Source organism: Sorex fumeus, unplaced genomic scaffold, assembly GCF_029834395.1.
Source record: "Sorex fumeus unplaced genomic scaffold, SorFum_2.1 ptg000033l, whole genome shotgun sequence".
In the NCBI taxonomy this organism is placed as follows: domain Eukaryota; kingdom Metazoa; phylum Chordata; class Mammalia; order Eulipotyphla; family Soricidae; genus Sorex; species Sorex fumeus.
In genome coordinates this window covers 26,996,763-27,016,158 of record NW_026606090.1, presented here as the reverse complement: position 1 = coordinate 27,016,158, position 19,396 = coordinate 26,996,763, and the positions used below count along the sequence as shown (strand labels likewise).

Below are 19,396 nucleotides of genomic sequence, written 5' to 3'. Positions count from 1 at the left end.
GAGAGAAACTTGTTATTAAATTTATTTTTTCCTTAAATACATTTTCCCCACCCCCACCTACTTCGGGAGGAACAGCAATCACCCCAGTCCCTCCACTGGGGGAGCCCACGTATAAAGCCTGAGATGGTGAGAACAAAATATAAAAATACTATTTACAAAGGGGAAGAAGGTCTGTTTCTTCCTACAACCTCACAACCCCCGTCCCAAGCCCCTTTGGCTCCTTTAGAAGAGGCCTCTGGAATCCCACGGGGGTGCTGAGCAAGCCTTTCTTCCAGAGGAGGGAGTGTGGGAGCGACCCCAGACACGGAAGCTCTGAGATTAACTGAAGAGAGAAGTGGATAGCACCTCAGACCTGGCGGGGAGGCCGCCGGCCAGCCCTGGTTTCTGTGGGTCCCGTGTAAACATTGACATCCGCTGATACGGCTCTGCTCTTCCAGCGGCCCGCCTGAGCCCCTCACGGCTACTAGAGGCACTTGGTTCTCTCTCTTTCTTTCCTTCCTTCCCTTCCAACCTTCCCATGGAGGGGAGAAAAGGGGCCAGAAGCTCTAGAGAACTCAATTCATCCTCAGATCAGGGCAACTTTCCCCCTAAGGGAGGCCCTCAAGGACAGGGCCCTGAGTCCTTGACCAGGCAACAGTGATTTTCCTTCTGCAGGGCATGACCCAGACTGGCAGGGAATCCAGTACCAGGATGCAGGGGTCTTGGGGACAGTGCATTCCCCCGGTACGAGTAGCAGGAAGAAGGCTTCCAGAGGCTGAAGAGGGGCAAGTTCCAGTCCCACCCCAATAATGATGGCCAGCCCTGCTTAAACCCCCAGCCCACCCCCAGGTCAGGGCAGCCCCTTCATCCAGTCTCATTCACTGCAGCTGTGCACTGGTTGGTGGGGTCTTTGCCAGGCCTCGGGGGAAAGCTGACAGCTCACACCAGTTCATCTAATAGGACGCCGATGCTCTGGGTGGTCTCTGAAGGGCCAGCTATGGGCTTGTTGCACATAGGGCAGACGCAGCGCACCTCCAGCCATTTCACCAGACACCTGCAAGGCAAAACAAGACCATTTCCTCCCTTTAAAGATGCTCCAGGGGCCAGAGCGATAGCCCAGTGGGTAGGGTGTTTGCTTTGCATGCGGCCGACCCAGGTTCTATCTCTGGCACCCCATATGGTCCCCCGAGCACCACCAGGAGTGACTCCAGAGTGTGGAGACAAGACTAACTCCTGAGCATCTCCAGGCGAGACAGAGGGAAAAAGGAGTAGAAAAAGAATGAAGAAGAAGAAGAAGAAGAAGAAGAAGAAGAAGAAGAAGAAGAAGAAGAAGAAGAAGAAGAAGAAGAAAAGAAGGAGAAGAAGAAGAAGAAGAAGAAAGAAAGAAAGAAATAAAGAAAGAGGGGGAGGAGAAGGAGGAAGGGGGGAGGAGGAGGTGGGGGAGGAGAAAGAGAAGGAGGAGGAGGAGGGGAGGAGAAGGAGAAGAAGGAGACAAAGAATAAAGAGAAGAAGAAGAAGAAGAAGAAGAAGAAGAAGAAGAAGAAGAAGAAGAAGAAGAAGAAGAAGAAGAAGAAGAAGAAGGAGGAGGAGGAGGAGGAGGAGAAGGAGGAGGAGGAAGAGGAGGGGGAGAAAAAGAAGAAAGAAGAAGAAGAGGAGAAGAAGAAGAGGAGAAGAAGAAGAAGAAGAAGAAGAAGAAGAAGAAGAAGAAGAAGAAGAAGAAGAAGAAGAAGAAGAAGAAGAAGGAGAAGGAGAAGAAGAAGGAGGAGGAGGAGGAGAGGAGGAGGAGGAGGAGGAGGAGGAGGGAGGAGGAGGGGAAGGAGGAGGAGGAGGAGAAGGGAGACTGGAGGAGGAGGAGGAGGAGGGAGGAGGAGGGGAAGGAGGAGGAGGAGAAGGGAGACTGGAGGAGGAGGAGGAGGAGAATGGGGAGGAGGAGGAGGGGGATGGGGAGGAGGAGGAGGAGGAGGAGATGCTCCCAGCTGCTCTATGTGTCTCTGAATGGAGCCTTGTTGCTGCTGGCTAGAGCAAGGACAGCCCCCTCCAGTCCACCCACCCTGCTGGGGTCCAGGTACCCACAGAGAATACCCTGGAAGATGGAAAGTACAGGTCGGTAGGACTGGAGATTCTTGGAGATGTTCCCTGCTGGTTTTGTTCTGAAGGCACCCCTGGACCCACCCCAGCCCCTCTTACTTCCGGTGAAAGGCATGCTGGCAAGGCAGCAAGCCCAGCTCGTCCTTGCCCTTGAAGTCTTCCAGGCAGACGGCACAGGTCTGCTGTGGGGGGAAGCAGCTTGCGTGAGAGGAGACAGGGTTCAGCCTCACCCCCCCCCACCCTAAATACCCATGCTTTCACACCTCCAAGAAAACGGAGTTCCCCTGTCCTCTTAGCTATATAAAATTGCATGATGGGGGCTGGAGCGATAGCACAGGGGGTAGGTAGGGTGTTTGCCTTGTACGCAGCCGACCCTGGTTTGATTCCCAGCATCCCTTATGGTCCCCCGAGCATCACCAGAAGGAATTCCTGAGTGCAGAACCAGGAATATCATTGGGTGTGACCCAAAAAGAAAAAAAAAAATCACACAATGGTCTGGTAGCCATTAGCCACGTGTGAAAGTCTGTGTGTCCATCAGAGTAATAATTTCCTTCCTCCACAGCACAAGCCATGTGCCAAGAGCCCAACAGCCACAGGTGGCCAGAGGATCTGGAGAAGAAGATGAAGACACAGAACATTTCTTTCACCACTGAGGCTTTTGTGGACAAGACTATTCTAGAATGGGTGTTAATTCTCTCCAGCCAGGACATCTGGCAAGGGGGCTTGGGGTAGCAGCTGGAGGCAAGGAATGGTCTGCGCATGCCGACAGTTACTCTCTCATAGTCTCTTGTCTCTGTGTTGACTTCGTTGATACTAGCTGCTTACGGAGGGCTTAGGGAATTTCTGAACTTGCTGGGATGTGATCATGGCCATCGAACATTGGGGTGTCACTGAGCCGTGGCCTCGTACTACTGCATCAGGAAAGAACTGTGACCCTCCCTGTCCCCAGTGAACCCAAACACACTCTACAGGAGTCTGTGTGGTCACAGCCGAGATCCATGAAGCAGGGGATGTGGAAGGAGCAGGAACGGCCCAGTCTCAAGGGCCCCAGCTGAAGGAACTCAAGGAGTTGAGGCAGGAAGGGAGGAGAGGGATGGAGAAGAGAAAAGAATCATAGAAATGGGGGCCAGAGAGATAGCATGCGGGTCAGGGTCCTATCCAGGACACAGTGGACCCCTCAGCACAACTCCTCAGGGAGAATCACCAGAAGGTGCCCCTCGGCTACAATGATCAGATTCCCAATCTCACAGGTCAGACTGTGTAGACCAGGATGAAACTAAGGTATGGGGCATGACAAGGGGAGGAGTTAAAAAATAAGGGAGCTCAGATAGAGAAGGGAGCACCAAATAAAGGGTGTTGGGAGGATCCTCCCTTGATGGGAGAAGCATGCTGAAAGTAGACTCTAGACCAAACATGATTGCCACTCAATGCCTTTTTTGCAAACCACAACACCCAAAAGGAGAGAGAGAACAAAAGGGAATGCCTTGCCACAGAGGCAGGGTGGGATGGGGGGAGGTGGGGGGTGGGAGGGATACTGGGATCAGTGGTGGTGGGAAATGGGCACTGGTGGAGGGATGGGTACTTAATCATTGTATAACTGAAACCCAAGCACAAAAATTTGTAAGTCTACAACTATACCTCATGGTTGTCTCACTAATAAAATAAATAAATAAATAAATAAATAAATAAATAAAAATAAATAAAAAAAATAAGGAACTGGAGCAATAGAACAGCAGGCAGGGAACTTGCCTTGCATGCGGCCGGCTGACCTGGGTTCAATCCCTGCCACCCCATGGAGTCTCTCAAGCCCTGCCAGGAGGAATCCCTGAGCACAGAGCCAAGATAAGCCGTGAGGACTTCCAGCTGTGCCCCTCCCACTCCACCCTCCAGGTCTACAAATAATCACCTTCCTCTTGGGAATTATGCAGAGGGATCAGACTGGGGTTGTGTGTCACTGTTTACACAGATCCTTTTGCAATTCCTTATGCTTCCTGCCCAGGCCAATTCTAGACATGTGTTCCAGGGACTGACATGCTGGATGGTCCCTTTACTTGGTTCAAGGAAATAAGCAGGGAGGGACTAAATAGGTTTCTGGGAGGCTCTAGGTGGAGAGCTGGAGAAGCTACTGTCTCATCTGTCTTGCTGCTGGGAACTTCCTCTAGGCCGACCCAGCACACTCACCCCGTATAACTGGGACTTCTTGGCATCACCTTTAAGCACCACCTAGAAGGAAAGATGCATGGTGTAAGAGAGAGCAGCTAGCAGGGCCGGAGATTTAAACTCCCCTCCCCAACCCCATTTGAGAGAGGGGAGGGTTTGGCACTAGTTGTGCTAAGCCAGACATAAAGACATTGAAGAATCTGGTGCAGGGCAGAGGTGAGGCTTTAGGGCGTGGAGTGGGATTTCCCAGGTCAGGAGGGCTTAAGCTTTCTCCTTCCACGGGCCAGTCGCAGAGGAATTATCTCGGAGCGAGACGTGCAGCTTACCTCCTTGTAGCCATATCGTTCACTCTGTGCCTGGTTCCGCAGTTTGCTGGGGAGGAAGAAGGGAGGACCGTTACCATGCCTTTGCGTAAACAGAGCCCTTCCAAGGAGGGGGGGTGGCTGGAGGCTGGAGTATTTGGCGGGGAAAGGGGAGGAGTGATCCTGGCAACAAGATGTCCCACAGATGCCATGAGATGGGATTTGGAACAAAATTATACCAAGAGTGGCATATGCCCCTTTTCAGGCTCAATCACCTCAAAATTTCTATTCAGTCCCCACAAAATAAAACTCCCTGGCTAGCTACCCCAATGTATTCATTCGTGTTCTCCTGTTGCTTCTTAGGAGGTAAGTTCCTTTAGGTTTCAAAATTATAGCAATCAATAACTGGCTTGCTTCAGTATACAGAAGTTAGATTTTTTTTTTAAAAGAACTATTTCCAGGACCCAGAGCAATAGTGCAGACAGTGGGTAGAGCACTTGCCTTGCATGCGGCTGACCCAGGTTTGATTCATGGCATCCCATATGGTTCCCTGAGCACTGCCAGGGATAATCGTGAAGGGCAGAGCAAGGAGTAATTCCTGAGCATCACCTGAGTGTGGCCCAAAACACAACCAAAGAATTCCTTGCATTGTCCAGGGTAGGAGAATGCTTAAGTCTCTGATCACCCCGGGGAATTTTCCACCCGGGAACACACTATTCTGGAAGCAAAGCACACTCGGCCCTTCCTGGAGCCAGGCTGACACTGGGGATGCCCCTCTTTGTTTCTTTCTTTTTCTCTCAAGCTGGTGGCCTGCATGCAGTGAAACTTTCAATACCCCAAACACAGCCTCTCTTACTAATAGGAAAACCCCTAACAGTCATCAAGAACTCACTACGTTTCCATTCCCACACTAACAACCGATGATGTGCTCCTTTGATGACAAACTACCTCAAGAGGGTGAGATGCGACTTTTTATAAGTGACGAGAATGAAGTTCAAGGAATCTGAATGACTTGCCTAACTTCAGAGCTAGCTGGCAGCCAAGCATGAGTTTTGAATCAGTCTACCAAATTACAGAGCCCAACCTCCAATCCATGATGTGACCTGATTCTCCAATGAAGTGGGATACAGAAGTTCCCAACGTTATGATCCAGGCTTAATCAATATGCCTGTACCTCCTAAATGACTCAAAGCAAGTAGCCAGATGACTATGTATTGAGATAAACAATGTAGGAATAAAACTGATGTACAGATATATACTATATATACACATACATATACATCTTCAAACACACACACACTTGGTTTGTGTGTACTATTGTTATTATATTTTGCCACACCTGGATGTGCTCTTGGCTTACTCCTGGCTCTGTGCTCAGGAATCACTCCTGCCAGGGTTCAGGAGATCATATGGGGTGCCAAGACTTGATCCTGGGTTGGCCGTGTGAAAGGCAAGTGCCTTACCCACTATACTATCTCTCTGACCCCATAGTTGGGTTTTTTCCCCCACTCTATTTTTAGTGAGGGCAGCTTCATGAATTCTGCAAGCAGATCTATGGCCTCCTATATACAGGATTCAGAGGAAGCTTTTTCTTCCACCTGACATTTTCGGGAGGTTAGGGATGTTTAGGAGGTTGGGCAGGTGGGGTGGGGGGGTGGGGGGGTCATTGATGATGCCCAGGTCAACCAGTCTATCAATTCAGTGTAAGGGCCTGGGAAGGCTGCTTAAGCCCCTAGAGCCAGGGAGAATTAGGGCCACCCCAGGGGGATTATGTCCTCCAGAGTTATAGCCAGTAATGGTGGAGGACCATGTGTCGCCAGTAACTGCAATCAAGTTAGATACATGCTAGGTATACGCCGTACCTGCAGTAGTCCTCTCCCTGCCCTCACACCAATCATTCTTCCTATGCAGAGTTACTTGAAAGAAGCATTATAAAGCCACCAAGTTAGAGTAGGTATAATAATCCATGGTGTGGGGGCCAAATCCTGTTCACCACTTGTCTGTTGGGGCTCAGAGACGAAAAATGGTTCCATCCTGGGGCTGGAGAGATAGTACAAGGGTAAGGCCACTCTGAGCCCAGTTTCAATACTGAGCACTGCATGAATGGGCCCTGGAAGCACGACCAGGAGCGATTTTCTGAGCACAGATCCAGGAGCATGCCCTGAGCACAAGTGGGTGTGGCTTAAGTCCCCGAACAAACAAATGGTCTTCATTCCTTAGATGGTTGAAAATAGAGATCACAAGAGTATTTTGTGTAAAATTTTACATGGAACTCAAATTTTGATGCTTGCCAAGCCCTTTGGAGAACACCACCACATGCATAGTTCTACATATTCTCGATGGCTGCTTTAGACAGTAGGCTGGGGAAGCAGAAACAAAGACCAGAAAAAAAAACAAAACAGAGAACATTTGACCTTTGGCAGAAAAAGACAGTAGACACGTGTTAGAGAAGAAGAATCTCACATCACAAGTCTCCCAACCACGGAGATAAGCTGCTGGTAGGCACTGCAGAGGAGAGCGAGCCGGGCACCAGGGTGCCAACACAGAGGGTGGGGCCAGAGTCCTAGAGGTTCATGCCCCGGCACAAATCAGGGCGGGGAAAGGTCAGGCTTGCCGGTCACCTCCCAAAGCCCGAAGAGGAAAATCAGAGGACACGAAGAGCCAGTGTGTGCCTGTAGCTTAGCAGCTCACACCCAAGGGGGGCTTTTGCTGAGGGCTGGGGCCCTGTGAGCTGTAGTTCCATCGCCGATGCCCTCTCTGGAGAGGCTCTCGCCACTGGACAGTCCTGCAAGGGGCCTAGCCAGGGACTGGTCTGTCCACTCTTCACTTTGCAGAGAACCATTTGGTCCATTTGTGTGTGTGTGTGTGTGTGTGTGTGTGTGTGTGTGTTCTTTTTTCTCTCCTCTTTGTTCTCTCTTCTCTCCTCTCTCTCCCTTTCTCTCTTTTCTCTCTATCTTTGGCTTTCTCTCTCTCTCTCCTCCGTCCCCCTGCCCCCTCTGTCCCCCATATCCTAACTTCTAGAAACAGGGAACAGAGCTGAGAAGCCCAGATCTGTTTGTTTGTTTGTTTGAAGGGGAGGCAGCAGTGTTTGGGGCCACATACGGCACTGCTCAAGGGCTTCCTCCTGGCTCTGCACTCAGGCATCACTCCTAGCAGTGCTCGTGGACAAAGGTGCTCTGGCCTTTTGCGTTGCACTCTCTCTACCTGCCCCGGAAGCACAGAACTGGAACTTAAAGGAACAGAACTGAAGTCTACGTGAAGTGGGGCAGGGGAGGAGGTGTCCTAGCGAGGTCCCTACGGCCGCCTCTCTGTTTTTTTTCTTTGGGGGGGGTCACACCCAGCGATGCTCAGGGGTTACTCTGGCTCTGCACTCAGGAATGACTCCTGGCGGTGCCCGGGGGACCATGTGGGATGCTGGGAATCGAACCTGGGTCGGCTGCGTGCAAGGCAAACGCCCTACCCACTGTGGTATCACTCCAACCCCGCCGCCTCTCTGTTTGAGGGACATAATGGCGTGGTCCACAGGTCAGCAGTCCCTTTCTCTACCTCTGTGAGAACGAGGGTGCACAGCTCTTCGAGCCCCCCTCTGTCCCTGCGGCAGCCCTACTGTGTGCTGGGCTGCTCCCCTGTGCCCACGCCCTGGCTCTAGGGAAGGCCTTTGCCCGAGAATCCTCCCGAGGCCTGGCATGGAGCTCATCACAGAAGGTGGGAGACCAGGAGCTGCAGAGATGCTTCTAGCTTGGGAAGGTAGAGGCTGTGGGGGAAAACAGGGCCAGAAAGGCTGCAGGGAAGCAGGGCTGACAAGGCCTGGGTCCTCCCCAGGGACGAGGCCGTGCCAACTGGGGACAGGTGGCCCTCTCAGCTGCTGGCTGAGCACAGCAACTAAAAATACCCCCAGTGAGACCATTCCAGGCTGCCAGCGGGTTCTCCCTCACGCCTCTCTGAGAATAATTGCTCCTTTCCTGCCGGTGTGGACGTCGCCGGCCCCTTCATCCTGTGCCGGGCAGGGGTCAGGTCCTGGAGGTGGAGAAGAATTGGGGGGGGGGGGCAGCGGGAGGAGAGGCTGGCCCCAGAGATGAGCTCAGCAGGTCGGGGGCGGCAGCCAGGGGCCTATTTTGGCTGAAGAGGAAGCTGAGAAGCAGGGAGAGGAAGCGGCTTCTGGGCTTGTGTGTCTTTCTATATATAGACGCCCACAGGCTGCCACACACCAGCGGCCTCTGGAACCGTGACAGCCCAGGGTCAGCTGCCCCAGAGGGTGGGGGCCGGAGAGCCGGCTTCCTGCAGGATGGCCAGGTGGCGCCGAGCTGCACCCCGGTGGGACAGCCTTTGGTGGCATATGCCCGTGGCTGTTCTTTTCTCCTACCCAAGAAAAATAAGTCAGGGGCTGGAGCGATAGCACAGAGGGTAGGGCGTTTGCCTTGCACACGGCCAACTCGGGTTCGATTCCCAGCATTCCATCTGGTCCTCCGAGCAATGCCAGGAGTGATTCCTGAGTGCAGAGCCAGGAGGAACCCTTGAGCATTGCTGGGTGTGACCCAAAAAGAAAAAGGAAGAAAAATAAGCCAGCCGTCCACAGCCGCCCAGCCTGCCCTCGTGCAGAACCCCGAGTCCTTCCTATCACGGGTGCCCACGAACACCGCTGCCGCCTAGGCCCTTCACAATGCACATGCAGAGCAGACAGTCCCCGAGAGACTGGCTAACTGCCACCAGTGTCCCCAACTCTGTCTTCCTTGAGGGATGACCTGGGCTGACCCCTGATGGACGGGGCACGGCTATCCTGAATGATAAAGTCACTGATGCCTCAAGGGGAGGGAGGCTGAGAGGAGAGAGTGAGCCCAGCGCCTGGCCAGGCATGGGGAAGGCTAACGCTCACCCCTTGTTGCGGCAGGATCAGGAACTGAACACTGGTGACCCGTGGCAGTGGCCAAGGTTACTGCCAGGTGTGTGCCTTCTCTCGACCACCTCTACCCTGGGAGTAGACGCGTGCATGCGTGCAGGGGCCACAGGTAGTTGGCTCTGTAGACGCCTCCCCCCCACCCCCACCCCCGGCATGAATAAATCTGTAGTGTGTGGCATGTGTCTGCTTGAATTGCCTGGTGTGGGGAGATGGAAGGGGGTTGTGGTCAGCAGGAATCTGAAGAAAACGCAGACTGAGGGAGGAGGAGGAGGGGCAGAGACACCAGAATCTTCCCCTACTTCATAATTACATGCAAATTTGGAAAAGGGGGGGGGGGGAGAAAATCTTGTCTGCGCTGATTTTTGAGTGGAAAATTCCTGTCCTAGGGCTGGGAGCAGTTCAAAGAGGTGGCCTGGAGGCAGCAATGACAGAGCACTGTGCCTATGGGCATCATCCTTGAGGCACCATCCTCGAGGCAGACTCCTCAGCCTAGAAGGGGTGGACACGCCTCTGCCTTGACCCTCGCCCTTCCTTCAGGAGCAGCAGTGCCCAGACCCACGTGGGGAGGGGGGCGCATCTTAAAGGGGCCAGAATTCATTTCCTGTATCTTAATGTAATCTGTTTGGATAATTCTATTAGATACTGAGACATCAGCTAATATCTACCCAGGCACTGTGTATGTGCGTCTCTGTGTATGTGATGTGCGTGCATGTGTGCCCGTGTGTGTGTATGTGTGTGTGTGTGTGTGTGTGTGTGTGTGCGTGCGCACACAGGGGTTGGGGGTGTGGGGGTGTGGGGAAGGATGTTGATCATCAAATAGCTCACATTCTACATTCTACCCAGGCATTGTGTATGTGCATCTGTGTGTGTGTGTGTGTGTGTGTGTGTGTGTGTACGTGCGGGGGCGGGGGGAAGGGGAGGATGTTGATCTTCAGAGTAGCTCACATGTACCCAGGCATTGTGTGTGTATGTGTATGTGTAGGGGCCAGGGAGTGAGAGAGAAGAGGAGGGTTCTTGATGGTCACAATGGCTCACACCTACCCAGGCATTGTGTGCACATATGTGTGTATGTGGGGGGGTAGGGAGTGAGGGGGGAGAGGAGGTTGTTGATGGTCACAATGGCTCACATTTACCCAGGCATTGTGTGTGCATGGGAAAGGGGGTAGGGTAGGGTGGGAGGACTGTCGATTAGCACAATGACTATGAAACTCACAAATACGTTCTACTGGTCATGCATAACTCCCCAACCCTCCAAGGTACAGGACAATCCTGGACAATAGGAATTGCCAACACAGCCCCACACACCCAATCAGAAACTAGTTGAATTCCCAGTCAGGTCCCCGGTTTTGGTTTTGGGGAGAGAACAGCCCTCCGTTCCCAAGTCTTTAAATAGGAGGTGAAGAAAACAGTTCCTGGAGCTCGGCAGCTCCTGCCAAGCCCGAGTCCTTCCCTGGATCCCTAACACAATTAGAGAAAGTGACATTTTTAGTTCTTTCACTCTGAAAAATCAGAGCATACAAGGCAGAATAAACAAGTAGCTTTCCAGACATCAGCTTGCTAATTTTAGCATCTGGGTGGTTGACAACAGGGTTTCCCAGGAGGGCAGAACATGCCATGTGGTTGAGAAATGCCCACCTACCCCTGGCCACCCAAAGGGTGTGTGCGTGCGTGCGTGCGTGCGTGCGTGCGTGTGTGTGTGTGTGTGTGTTTGTGGGGGGGGGAGAAAGAGAGAGAAGGGAGAGAGGAGAGAGAGAGAGGAGAGAGGAGAGAGAGGAGAAAGAGAGAGGAGAGAGTTTAGAGTCTACTGGGGCTATTTCTTGGTCAGACAGTAGCGCCAGGCAATCTTACAGTAACTGGCCAACAGGCACTTGGGACTCAGCCCAGCACATGGTGACCTTATGTGCTCTGGGACAACTTGATAGGCTGATGTAAATAGAAACACCAGGCCTCAGGGGCCCAGCAAAGGGCCAGCCAAGCCCTGTCCTGAACGAAGAGGCCCCGGCAGGAGGCTAGTGGCTGGCGAGGGGCGTGCCTGCTTCATTCCCGGACTCCTCACCCAAGTCATCCCGAGGAGCACCCACCTGATAAAATAGCAGCAAAAAATGAGGCTGAGCATGAAGACAAAGATGCCTGTGCCAAAGATGACCATGTAGATGTTGAGAGGAAGGTCTTGAAAACTGATGGGTGGCATTGAACAGGACTTGTTGGTACTGACCAGTCCTAGGCCACAGAAACACCCTGTCAAGAAAAGAGGGAGAGAAAAATCATATTAGAGTTGGAATTTTGCCAGGGGGGGCTTGACGGGCCTCTGTGCCAGTGAGGACGGCGAGAGAAACGATGAAGTAGACTTCGGCAGTTCGCGCAAACGCTAACGAGTTACCCAACCTGGGTGAATTATTTACTCCATCTGTGAAATGGGACGCTGCACATAGGACCAAAAATAGCTCTCACTGAGGAGCAGAAAATGGTGAACTGAATTCTAAGCAGGGCAAGATGCAGGGAGTCTAAGAGCAATCATGAAAACACACAGGCAGGGGTGAAGGAAGAAAAAAAAATGTATATTAGAGGCCCAATTCTGCTGTCCTGTAAATATGTAACCTTTTAAAACCATTTCTAAGCCTCGCTTTGTTATGTGGAAACAAGCAAAAAATAGAGGAGTGAAAATAATGAGCTAAGAAATGTGCTTTGTAAATCGTAAAGGTCATTTATCACTATTAAGCCACCTGCCTTGGGACCAGAATAGAAATTATTTACTCCAAGACTAGGCCAGTGTTCCAAAGTGGTGTGGTGTGTGTGTGTGTTTGTGTGTGTGTGTGTGTGTGCGCACGCGCGCGCTTCTGAGCGAGTGTGTAGCTAATATTACCAGCTACTCTTCCTTTCTGCTTTAAGGCCTTGAGACTTGTTCAGCCCGGCAGTGGCCTGTCCTGAGAGGATACTGAAGATGCAGAATGTCAGTCCTGTCCCACTTGAAATGAAATGAATCGGAATCAACTTTATATTTTGTCCGTTTGCTTTGGGCTATACCTAGCAGTATTCAAGAGCTACTCCCAGCTTGGTTCTTGGGGGCTGGTGCCCTGGTGGGTCCTGAGTGAGGTCTCCTGTATATGAACACATACTTCAGATCTTACAGCGTCGCCTGGGCCCAGATCCACATTTCAGTGAAGCCCCCAGGACAGTCCCGCACTGACATCAGTGTGTTGGCTCAACGCTACAAGCTTCCCTGAGAACTTCTTTCTCTCCCCACAGGATTCTGCAAAAAATTCTGGCAGGTTTACCAACTGGGATTGTTTCTTCCCAATGCTCTTGCCAGAGTTTGGTGGCAAGGTGGGTATGGAATTGGACTCCGGCCAAAGAAGCAAAGAAAAGGTGTTTTTGTTCCTATAAAGTCTCCCTGAGACAGCTGGAATCAAGGTGGGCATGTTGCACTTAGAAAGAACAAACAGTTCAATTTAAGGCCAGTGTCTGAGAGAAACAGAGAAGGCAGAGGAGAGGTGAAAGGACGACTCTGCTGACAGCTGACTTGCTAACAATCAGTCCTGGAACTGACTCTCTCTGGGCGACTGGTAGTCAGACTTGATACGTTTTCTGTGACATTCACTCATACAAAATAGAATTTAGGCAAAAAACAGGTAGAGGCTTGTTTTTTCCTTGCTCAGAAACAAAAATCTTTTCTAAAATTTAATTTTAATACAGTTGTTCAAAATAATTTATTACATTCAATATTCCAACACCAATTCCACCACCATCACTCCTTCCCACCACCATTATTTCGAATTCTCCTACACCCCCTCCCCCCAAGTTGCCCCAAAGCAGGCCCTAAATAATTTATTTTGCATTTCTTGTTAGGAATCATCTACTAAAAATGATCCGAAAACGTTTCTTTAGAGAAAGGTGTGTGAAGATTGTTGTATCTCACCCTGGAGCCATTAAGCCCTTGTATAAGTGATTACCAAAATGCTGTTACAGGTTGAGCCTTGTGTGCTAATATTTTTGTTTGTTTGTTTGTTTTTACTTTAAATGAAATTGGTTTGAAGCAAAAAATCTTACCAATCTATAAAAAATAAAGTAAGGGTCAGGGATGTGGTTCAGTGACAAAGTGCATCTTCGACATTTCAAATTTCATCAATGAGTGATTCAACCACAGGCCTCCCTGCAAATCTGTGTCAGATCTTGGGCCAAATCCTCTTGCCCAGTCCCTATCGCAAACATATTTTGTGCCCAATTCTATTCTGAGTTCCTAGTCCAGACACCTAATTGATGTCTAGTTCCTTTTCTAATTCAGCCCACATGTCTGACATCTCCTCCCACTTGGATTTTATCATGTAGTTTCCAAATTCATGACTGGCTTAGGTCCTCCTACACAGGCATTCACGGGTCCCCCTCTCAGCCTCTGCGCAAGGCCCAGTGTCCCCCACTCTGAGGCCTCAGTCTCGTTCTTTCTCTCTCTCTTTTCCTTCTTCCTTCCTTCCTTCCTTCCTTCCTTTTCTTCCTTCTCTCTCATTCCAGTCTCTCCTTTCCTTCCTCTTTCCAAATCCTCCCTCCCTCCCTTCCTTCCTTCCTTCCTTTCTTTCTTTCTTTCTTTCTTTCTTTCTTTCTTTCTTTCTTTCTTATTTCCTTCCTTTCTTTCTCCCCTCCCTCCCTCCTTCCCTCCCTCCTTCCTTCCTTCCTTCCTTCCTTCCTTCCTTCCTTCCTCTCCTTTCTTTTCTTCCTTCTCTCTCATTCCAGTCTCTCCTTTCCTTCCTCTTTCCAAATCCTCCCTTTCTTTCTTTCTTTCTTTCTTTCTTTCTTTCTTTCTTTCTTTCTTATTTCCTTCCTTTCTTTCTCCCCTCCCTCCCTCCCTCCTTCCCTCCCTCCCTCCCTCCTTCCTTCTCTCCTTCCCTTCCTTCCCTTCCCTTCTTTCCTTCCCTCCCTCCCTCCCTCCTTCCTTCCTTCCTTCCTTCCTTCCTTCCTTCCTTCCTTCCTTCCTTCCTTCCTTTTTGGATTGCATCCAGCAATGCTCAGGGGTTACTCCTGGCTCTGCACTCAGGAATCACTTCTGCTGGTGCTCAGGAGACAACATGGGATGCTGGGAACTGAAGCCTGGTCAGTCATATGCAAGGCAAGCACCCTGCCACTATACGATTACTCTGTCCCCCCCCCTTTAAAAATATTTTGGGGTGTTTACACACAGTGATGCTCAGGGGCTCCTTCTAGCCCTGCACTTAGAATATAGCTCACTGTTTCTTTTTTCTTTTTCTTTTCCTTTTTTTCTTTTTTGCTTTTTGGGTCACACCTGGTGATGCACAGGGGTTACTCCTGGCTCTGCACTCAGGAGTTACTCCTGGAGGTGCTCAGGGGACCATATCGGATGCTGGGAATCGAACCCGGGTTGGCCACGTGCAAGGCAAACGCCCACTGTGCTATCTCTCCAGCCCTCAATGTTTCTTTCTTTTTTTTTTTAAAGGTTTGGGGAGCCATACCCAGTTGTGTTCAGGGATCACGCCTGCCCATGCTCAAGGGCCATCTATTATTGACCTGGTGCCAGAAACTGAACTGGGGTCAGCCACGCGCAAAGCAAGGCCATTAGCCTCGGTGTTACCCCTCCAACCTCAAGCCAGTCACTACTTCCTGCCCAACTTTATCTTCAAGGTTGTTCAACTTCCTTGTCTGTGACCCACCCTGCCTCCGAGTGTCTGCCCCAGTTCAGCAAGCCTGGGCTCTCTGACTCCGGTCACCCCTCTTCCTGCTGAGGTCTCACTCCTGCTCACAGGCTGCACTGCCTGTTCTGGCCCCCCACACCCAGCGCTTGTCTCCCACAGCCCAACAGTTCCTAGCATCAACCTAACTGGAACAGGCATGCAGCATCGATTAGATGACAACTCCCGTAAGAGATGTTGAAGGGGAAAAAAAAACAAATGAGAGCGCTCTGCTGCACCCGGGCTCTGCTACAGACACGCATGAGAGACACACAAAGGCTTTCCCTGACAAAGTGACAGCACGTACTAGAGGTGTGGCCGGGTCCTGAGACCAGAGGGGAGCGTGCTAAGATGCCGGAGAACCTCGGGTCTGGGGAACGCACTTGGACTTTTGTGCATTCTCCGGTCCCAAGCCGGTGTTTGGCTTGTTCTCAAGAACGAGCTAGCTGATAAATAGCTCCCAATTTTCACAGAATAACCTGGTACCCTTGGCAAAAGCGCCCCCTTGTAAGGAGAATGATGTTTGGGCAAAGTGCCCAGAAACTGCTCCCCGCTAATGGATGACCAGTCAAGCAACACACATTGTGGACGGCCTGATTTATGCAGTGACCTAGACATTGTGGGGAAACAAAAAGCAAAAGAAGAAGTTCTTGTCCTCAAAGACTTGCTGATTAAGTGGAAAAAATTAAATAATTACCGGCTAAACGTTGCTGTAGCTGACAGGAAGCTCTTGGTCCAGGTTTCCGCAGGAGTTCGGAGGGTGCCTTGTACCACTCCTCCTGCCTCCACCCTGCCTCTCTGGGCCAGTGGAGCCCGGCTCCAGAAACACCTCATGGGGGACTTTCCAGTTACTCTGCAGAAAAAAGGTCTAGGGTCTCCCCTGGCTGGGCAGAGGGTCCAAGCGTCTCTCCTTCCCTTGCCTCGGCAGTAGTTGATGCACCAGAGTCCAGGTGCAGGCTGCCGGGCACCTTGGAGAAGCTGGATGCTGATCTTTGTTGGTTTGGGGTTGGGGAGGGGGGCAAGAGTTCTCTCTAGCAGGAATCAGGGATCACTTCCAAGACATTTTGTGGCCTGGAGAGATGGTATAGAGGCTAAAGCGCTTGTCCTGTAGGACCACCAGCACCACATATGGTCCCCTGCACATGCTAGGAGAGCTGCTTGAGTACTCCCAACTCCCCCACCCCCAAATACTGTGTGACCAAATGCTTTAGTGTTCTCTCTCTCTCTCTCTCTCTCTCTCTCTCTCTCTCTCTCTCTCTCTCTCTCTTTTCTTTTCTTTTTTTCCTTTTTTTTTGCTTTTTGGGTCACACCTGGCAATGCACAGGGATTACTCCTGGCTCTGTACTCAGGGGTTACTCCTGGCAGTGCTCGGGGCACCATCTGGGATGCTGAGAATCTAACCTGGGTTGGCTGCATGCAAGGCAAATGCCCTACCCGCAGTGCTATCACTCCAGCCCCATGCTTTGCTTCTTGACAGCAGTATGTGTGTGTGGGTGGGGGTGGGGGGTGGGGGGGGGTGGGGGAGGGGTGCTGGTGGCAGAAGTAGGGTCTCAAGCGAGGCCTACACTTTGGTTCTTTGAGCAATCTCCCCAGTCCCAGATCCCAGGATCTCCTTGGGGCCTGAAGAACCTCCTTTGGTTCCCAGCTCTGGAAACTCAGCAGAATCGTAGCAGTGGCTGCTGCAGAAGGCTCATGTGGGCACTCGGGGCCCGGCTGCAATGCCCAGCTCAGTTTACCTGAACTCTGTCACCGGACAGGTTTGCCCTGGTGCTCAGGACTGAGTCCTGCTAAGGCATCAGGAGACAAAGAAGTAGGCTGCAGGGGGTGGTCCATTTGCAAGTGCCGTTATTAAAAAGGAAAAACATATTGACTAAGAGCTGGCATGGAGTGGCTTTCCTTCTCAATGGTCTAAGGACCAAATACCGACTCTTGAGAAGCTGGGTCCCAAATATTGTTTTGGTTTCCCAGTGGGCCACACCCAGCGGTTGCTCGGGGCTGACTCCTGGCTCTGTTCTCAGTGATCGCTCCTGGCAGGGCTCAGGTGCTGGGGATTGAACCCAGGTCAGCCACGTGCAAGCAAGCACCCCATCCACTGGGATGATCTCTCTGGCCCGGGTTTCAGATACTGTTTCACAAAGAGGTGCCAGCCAAGATGAAAACAACAGGAAGGTGTCACGGTAAGAAACGAGACCATAAAACAGCAGAATCTCACATGTCCCTCCGTGCCCCCTTCCAGGTACCTGTCCTACGGGGAGGGGGTGGATCCCTCAAGCACAGGGCTGGTGCCCACTGGCACTCAGGCGCACCTAACCCAGTGCCATCTCAGCAACCACAGAGTAAAGGGAAGGGCTGGGGGGAGGACATGGAGGAAAAAAACAATCCTCCAAAGGGCTGGGCCCAAGACAGGCCAGGTGCGTGCTTGCTCCTGGAGGCTCGGTTGCATTGTCTCCATCGATCCAGACTTTCTCACCCGGAGAGATGACGCGGGGCTGCGCTGACGTCAGCAGAGGGGCTGGCCAAGAAAAACCGGCGCATCTGGGAAGAGCTGCGCCTTCCCGGCCACCCCGGCACCGGGAACCTTTCCCAGATGCGGGGACGCGCCCGTCCCGTCTCGGCTCCCCCGCCTCACCCCGCCCCCGATCCGGCAGTGCCCACCTCTCACTCGGTTCGTTTCTCAGGAAGTCAGACCCCCCCTACCCGTCCGAGGAAGCGGGGGTGGGGCGGGGGACGCGCACAGGCCGCCCGAACCCTGCCTTTGAACAAAAGCCTCTCGAGATCAGTGATCCCAGCTCTGGCGGGAGTCTTCTGGGGGGCCGGAGCCCCGCGCACCCGCTCCCCCAGCTCGCACCCGCGCCGCGTCCCGGCCCACTCTGCTTTCTCCGAAACTCCCCGAGTCTTTGGGAACCGAGACTTTGGGCCGAGCCCTCGGGCTACAAGTGCAAGTGTTCGGATCAACCCCAGCCCCGAGATCGCGGCGAGGGCTCAGACCCCCACCTGAGCGCGCACGGCTGCGCGGCTCCAAGGTCACCTGCCCCGCCCGGGATGGGGGTCGAGGCGACCCAGGTTGCAGTGCCGAGGTGCGGAAGGTGGTCGCAGCCGGGTTGGAGCGCAGGTGTCCGGGCCGGGCTTCCCGCAGCTCGGGGCGCCGGGGTCCCCGCGTCCGCCGCGCGCGCCCGGAGCCTTTACCGCGCCGCCCCTCGCGCGCTCCGAGCCCCGCGCGCTGCACCCCGCGCCCGCCCCGTGTTCCGAGCCCCCCGCGTCGCACCCAGCGCACTGCACCCCGCACCCCCTGCGTTCCCAGCCCCCCGCATCCCGCGCGCTCCCAGCCCCCCGCACCCCGCGCGCTCCCCGCACCGCGCACCCCGTGCGCCCCGAGCCCCCCGCGCCGTCCCCCGCGCGTCGTGCCCGCTGGAAACAATCTGCAAAGTTTCGGGCCGGGAACTTGAGCTCCCTCTAGGAGCTCCAGGAGTCCCAGCGCGGATTGGAGTCTCCGCCGACAACCACAACAAAGAGCAGAGTTGGAGCGAGCGAGCGAGCGAGCGAGCGCACAAAGGCAGGGGAAGGGGTCGGCGAGCGAAGCCGGCACACAAAGGCCGGGAACCCTCGTCGCCGCCGCCCCGGCCGTCCACCAACCCCCGCCCCCGGCCGCTGCGGGCTCCGAGACCACCCCCGGCCCGGAGCGGAGCCGGGAGCCTCTTTCTCCCTTTCCCGGGGTCCCGCTCGGGGCAGGGCAGCGCGGGGCAGCGCGGGGCTCCTCCCCGGACGGTCCCGGTCCCGGGAAACTCGGCTCCCGGCGAGCGCGAGCGCGGCCCCGGGACTCACCGTTACACCACTGAAATGGGTGCATCAATGAATCCTGGGCTGGCTTCCTCGGGCGAACGAAAGCAGGCTGCGGGGAGGCGGCGGGGTGGGCGCGCCCGCGCGGGGCTGGGGGCCGCACTGCTCCCGGAGTCGCACTCCCGAGGAGCTTCGGGCGGGGGGGTGGGGGCTCCTGGGGGTCCGCCGGCGAGCACTCGGAGCGGAGAGGAGCGGACGAAAGTCCGGGCTCGGAGCGCCGGGAAGGGGGAGCGAGGAGGGCGCGGGGTGCGAGCGCGGCAGGTCCGGGCCGGAGAGTGGGGACCCCAGCTGCGGGGCCGGTGGCGGTGCAGAGGGGCCGGGACAGACACTGACGGGCCGCGCGCGGCCCCGCCCGCGACCCCGCCCCCACCGTCACGGTCGCCGGCCAATGGGAACCCGGCTCCGTCTCGGAGCCCCGGCCGCCGACCAATGGGAGCCCTGCTCCGGCGAGGAGCCCC

At 53.6% G+C, this 19,396-nt stretch overlaps 1 protein-coding gene across 1 annotated transcript; it reads right to left on the bottom strand.

The window, feature by feature from the left end:
* Positions 1-918: 918 nt before the first annotated feature.
* RNF122 (ring finger protein 122) lies at positions 919-19,033 on the bottom strand. The gene is made up of 6 exons (XM_056116922.1): positions 18,924-19,033; positions 11,508-11,664; positions 4,554-4,599; positions 4,249-4,290; positions 2,167-2,249; positions 919-1,033 (listed from the first exon to the last, which is right to left on the bottom strand). Exons 1-6 carry the CDS (start codon positions 18,946-18,948, stop codon positions 919-921), a joined length of 468 nt encoding a protein of 155 aa, XP_055972897.1. The 5' UTR covers positions 18,949-19,033.
* Between the last annotated feature and the right edge of the window lie 363 nt (positions 19,034-19,396).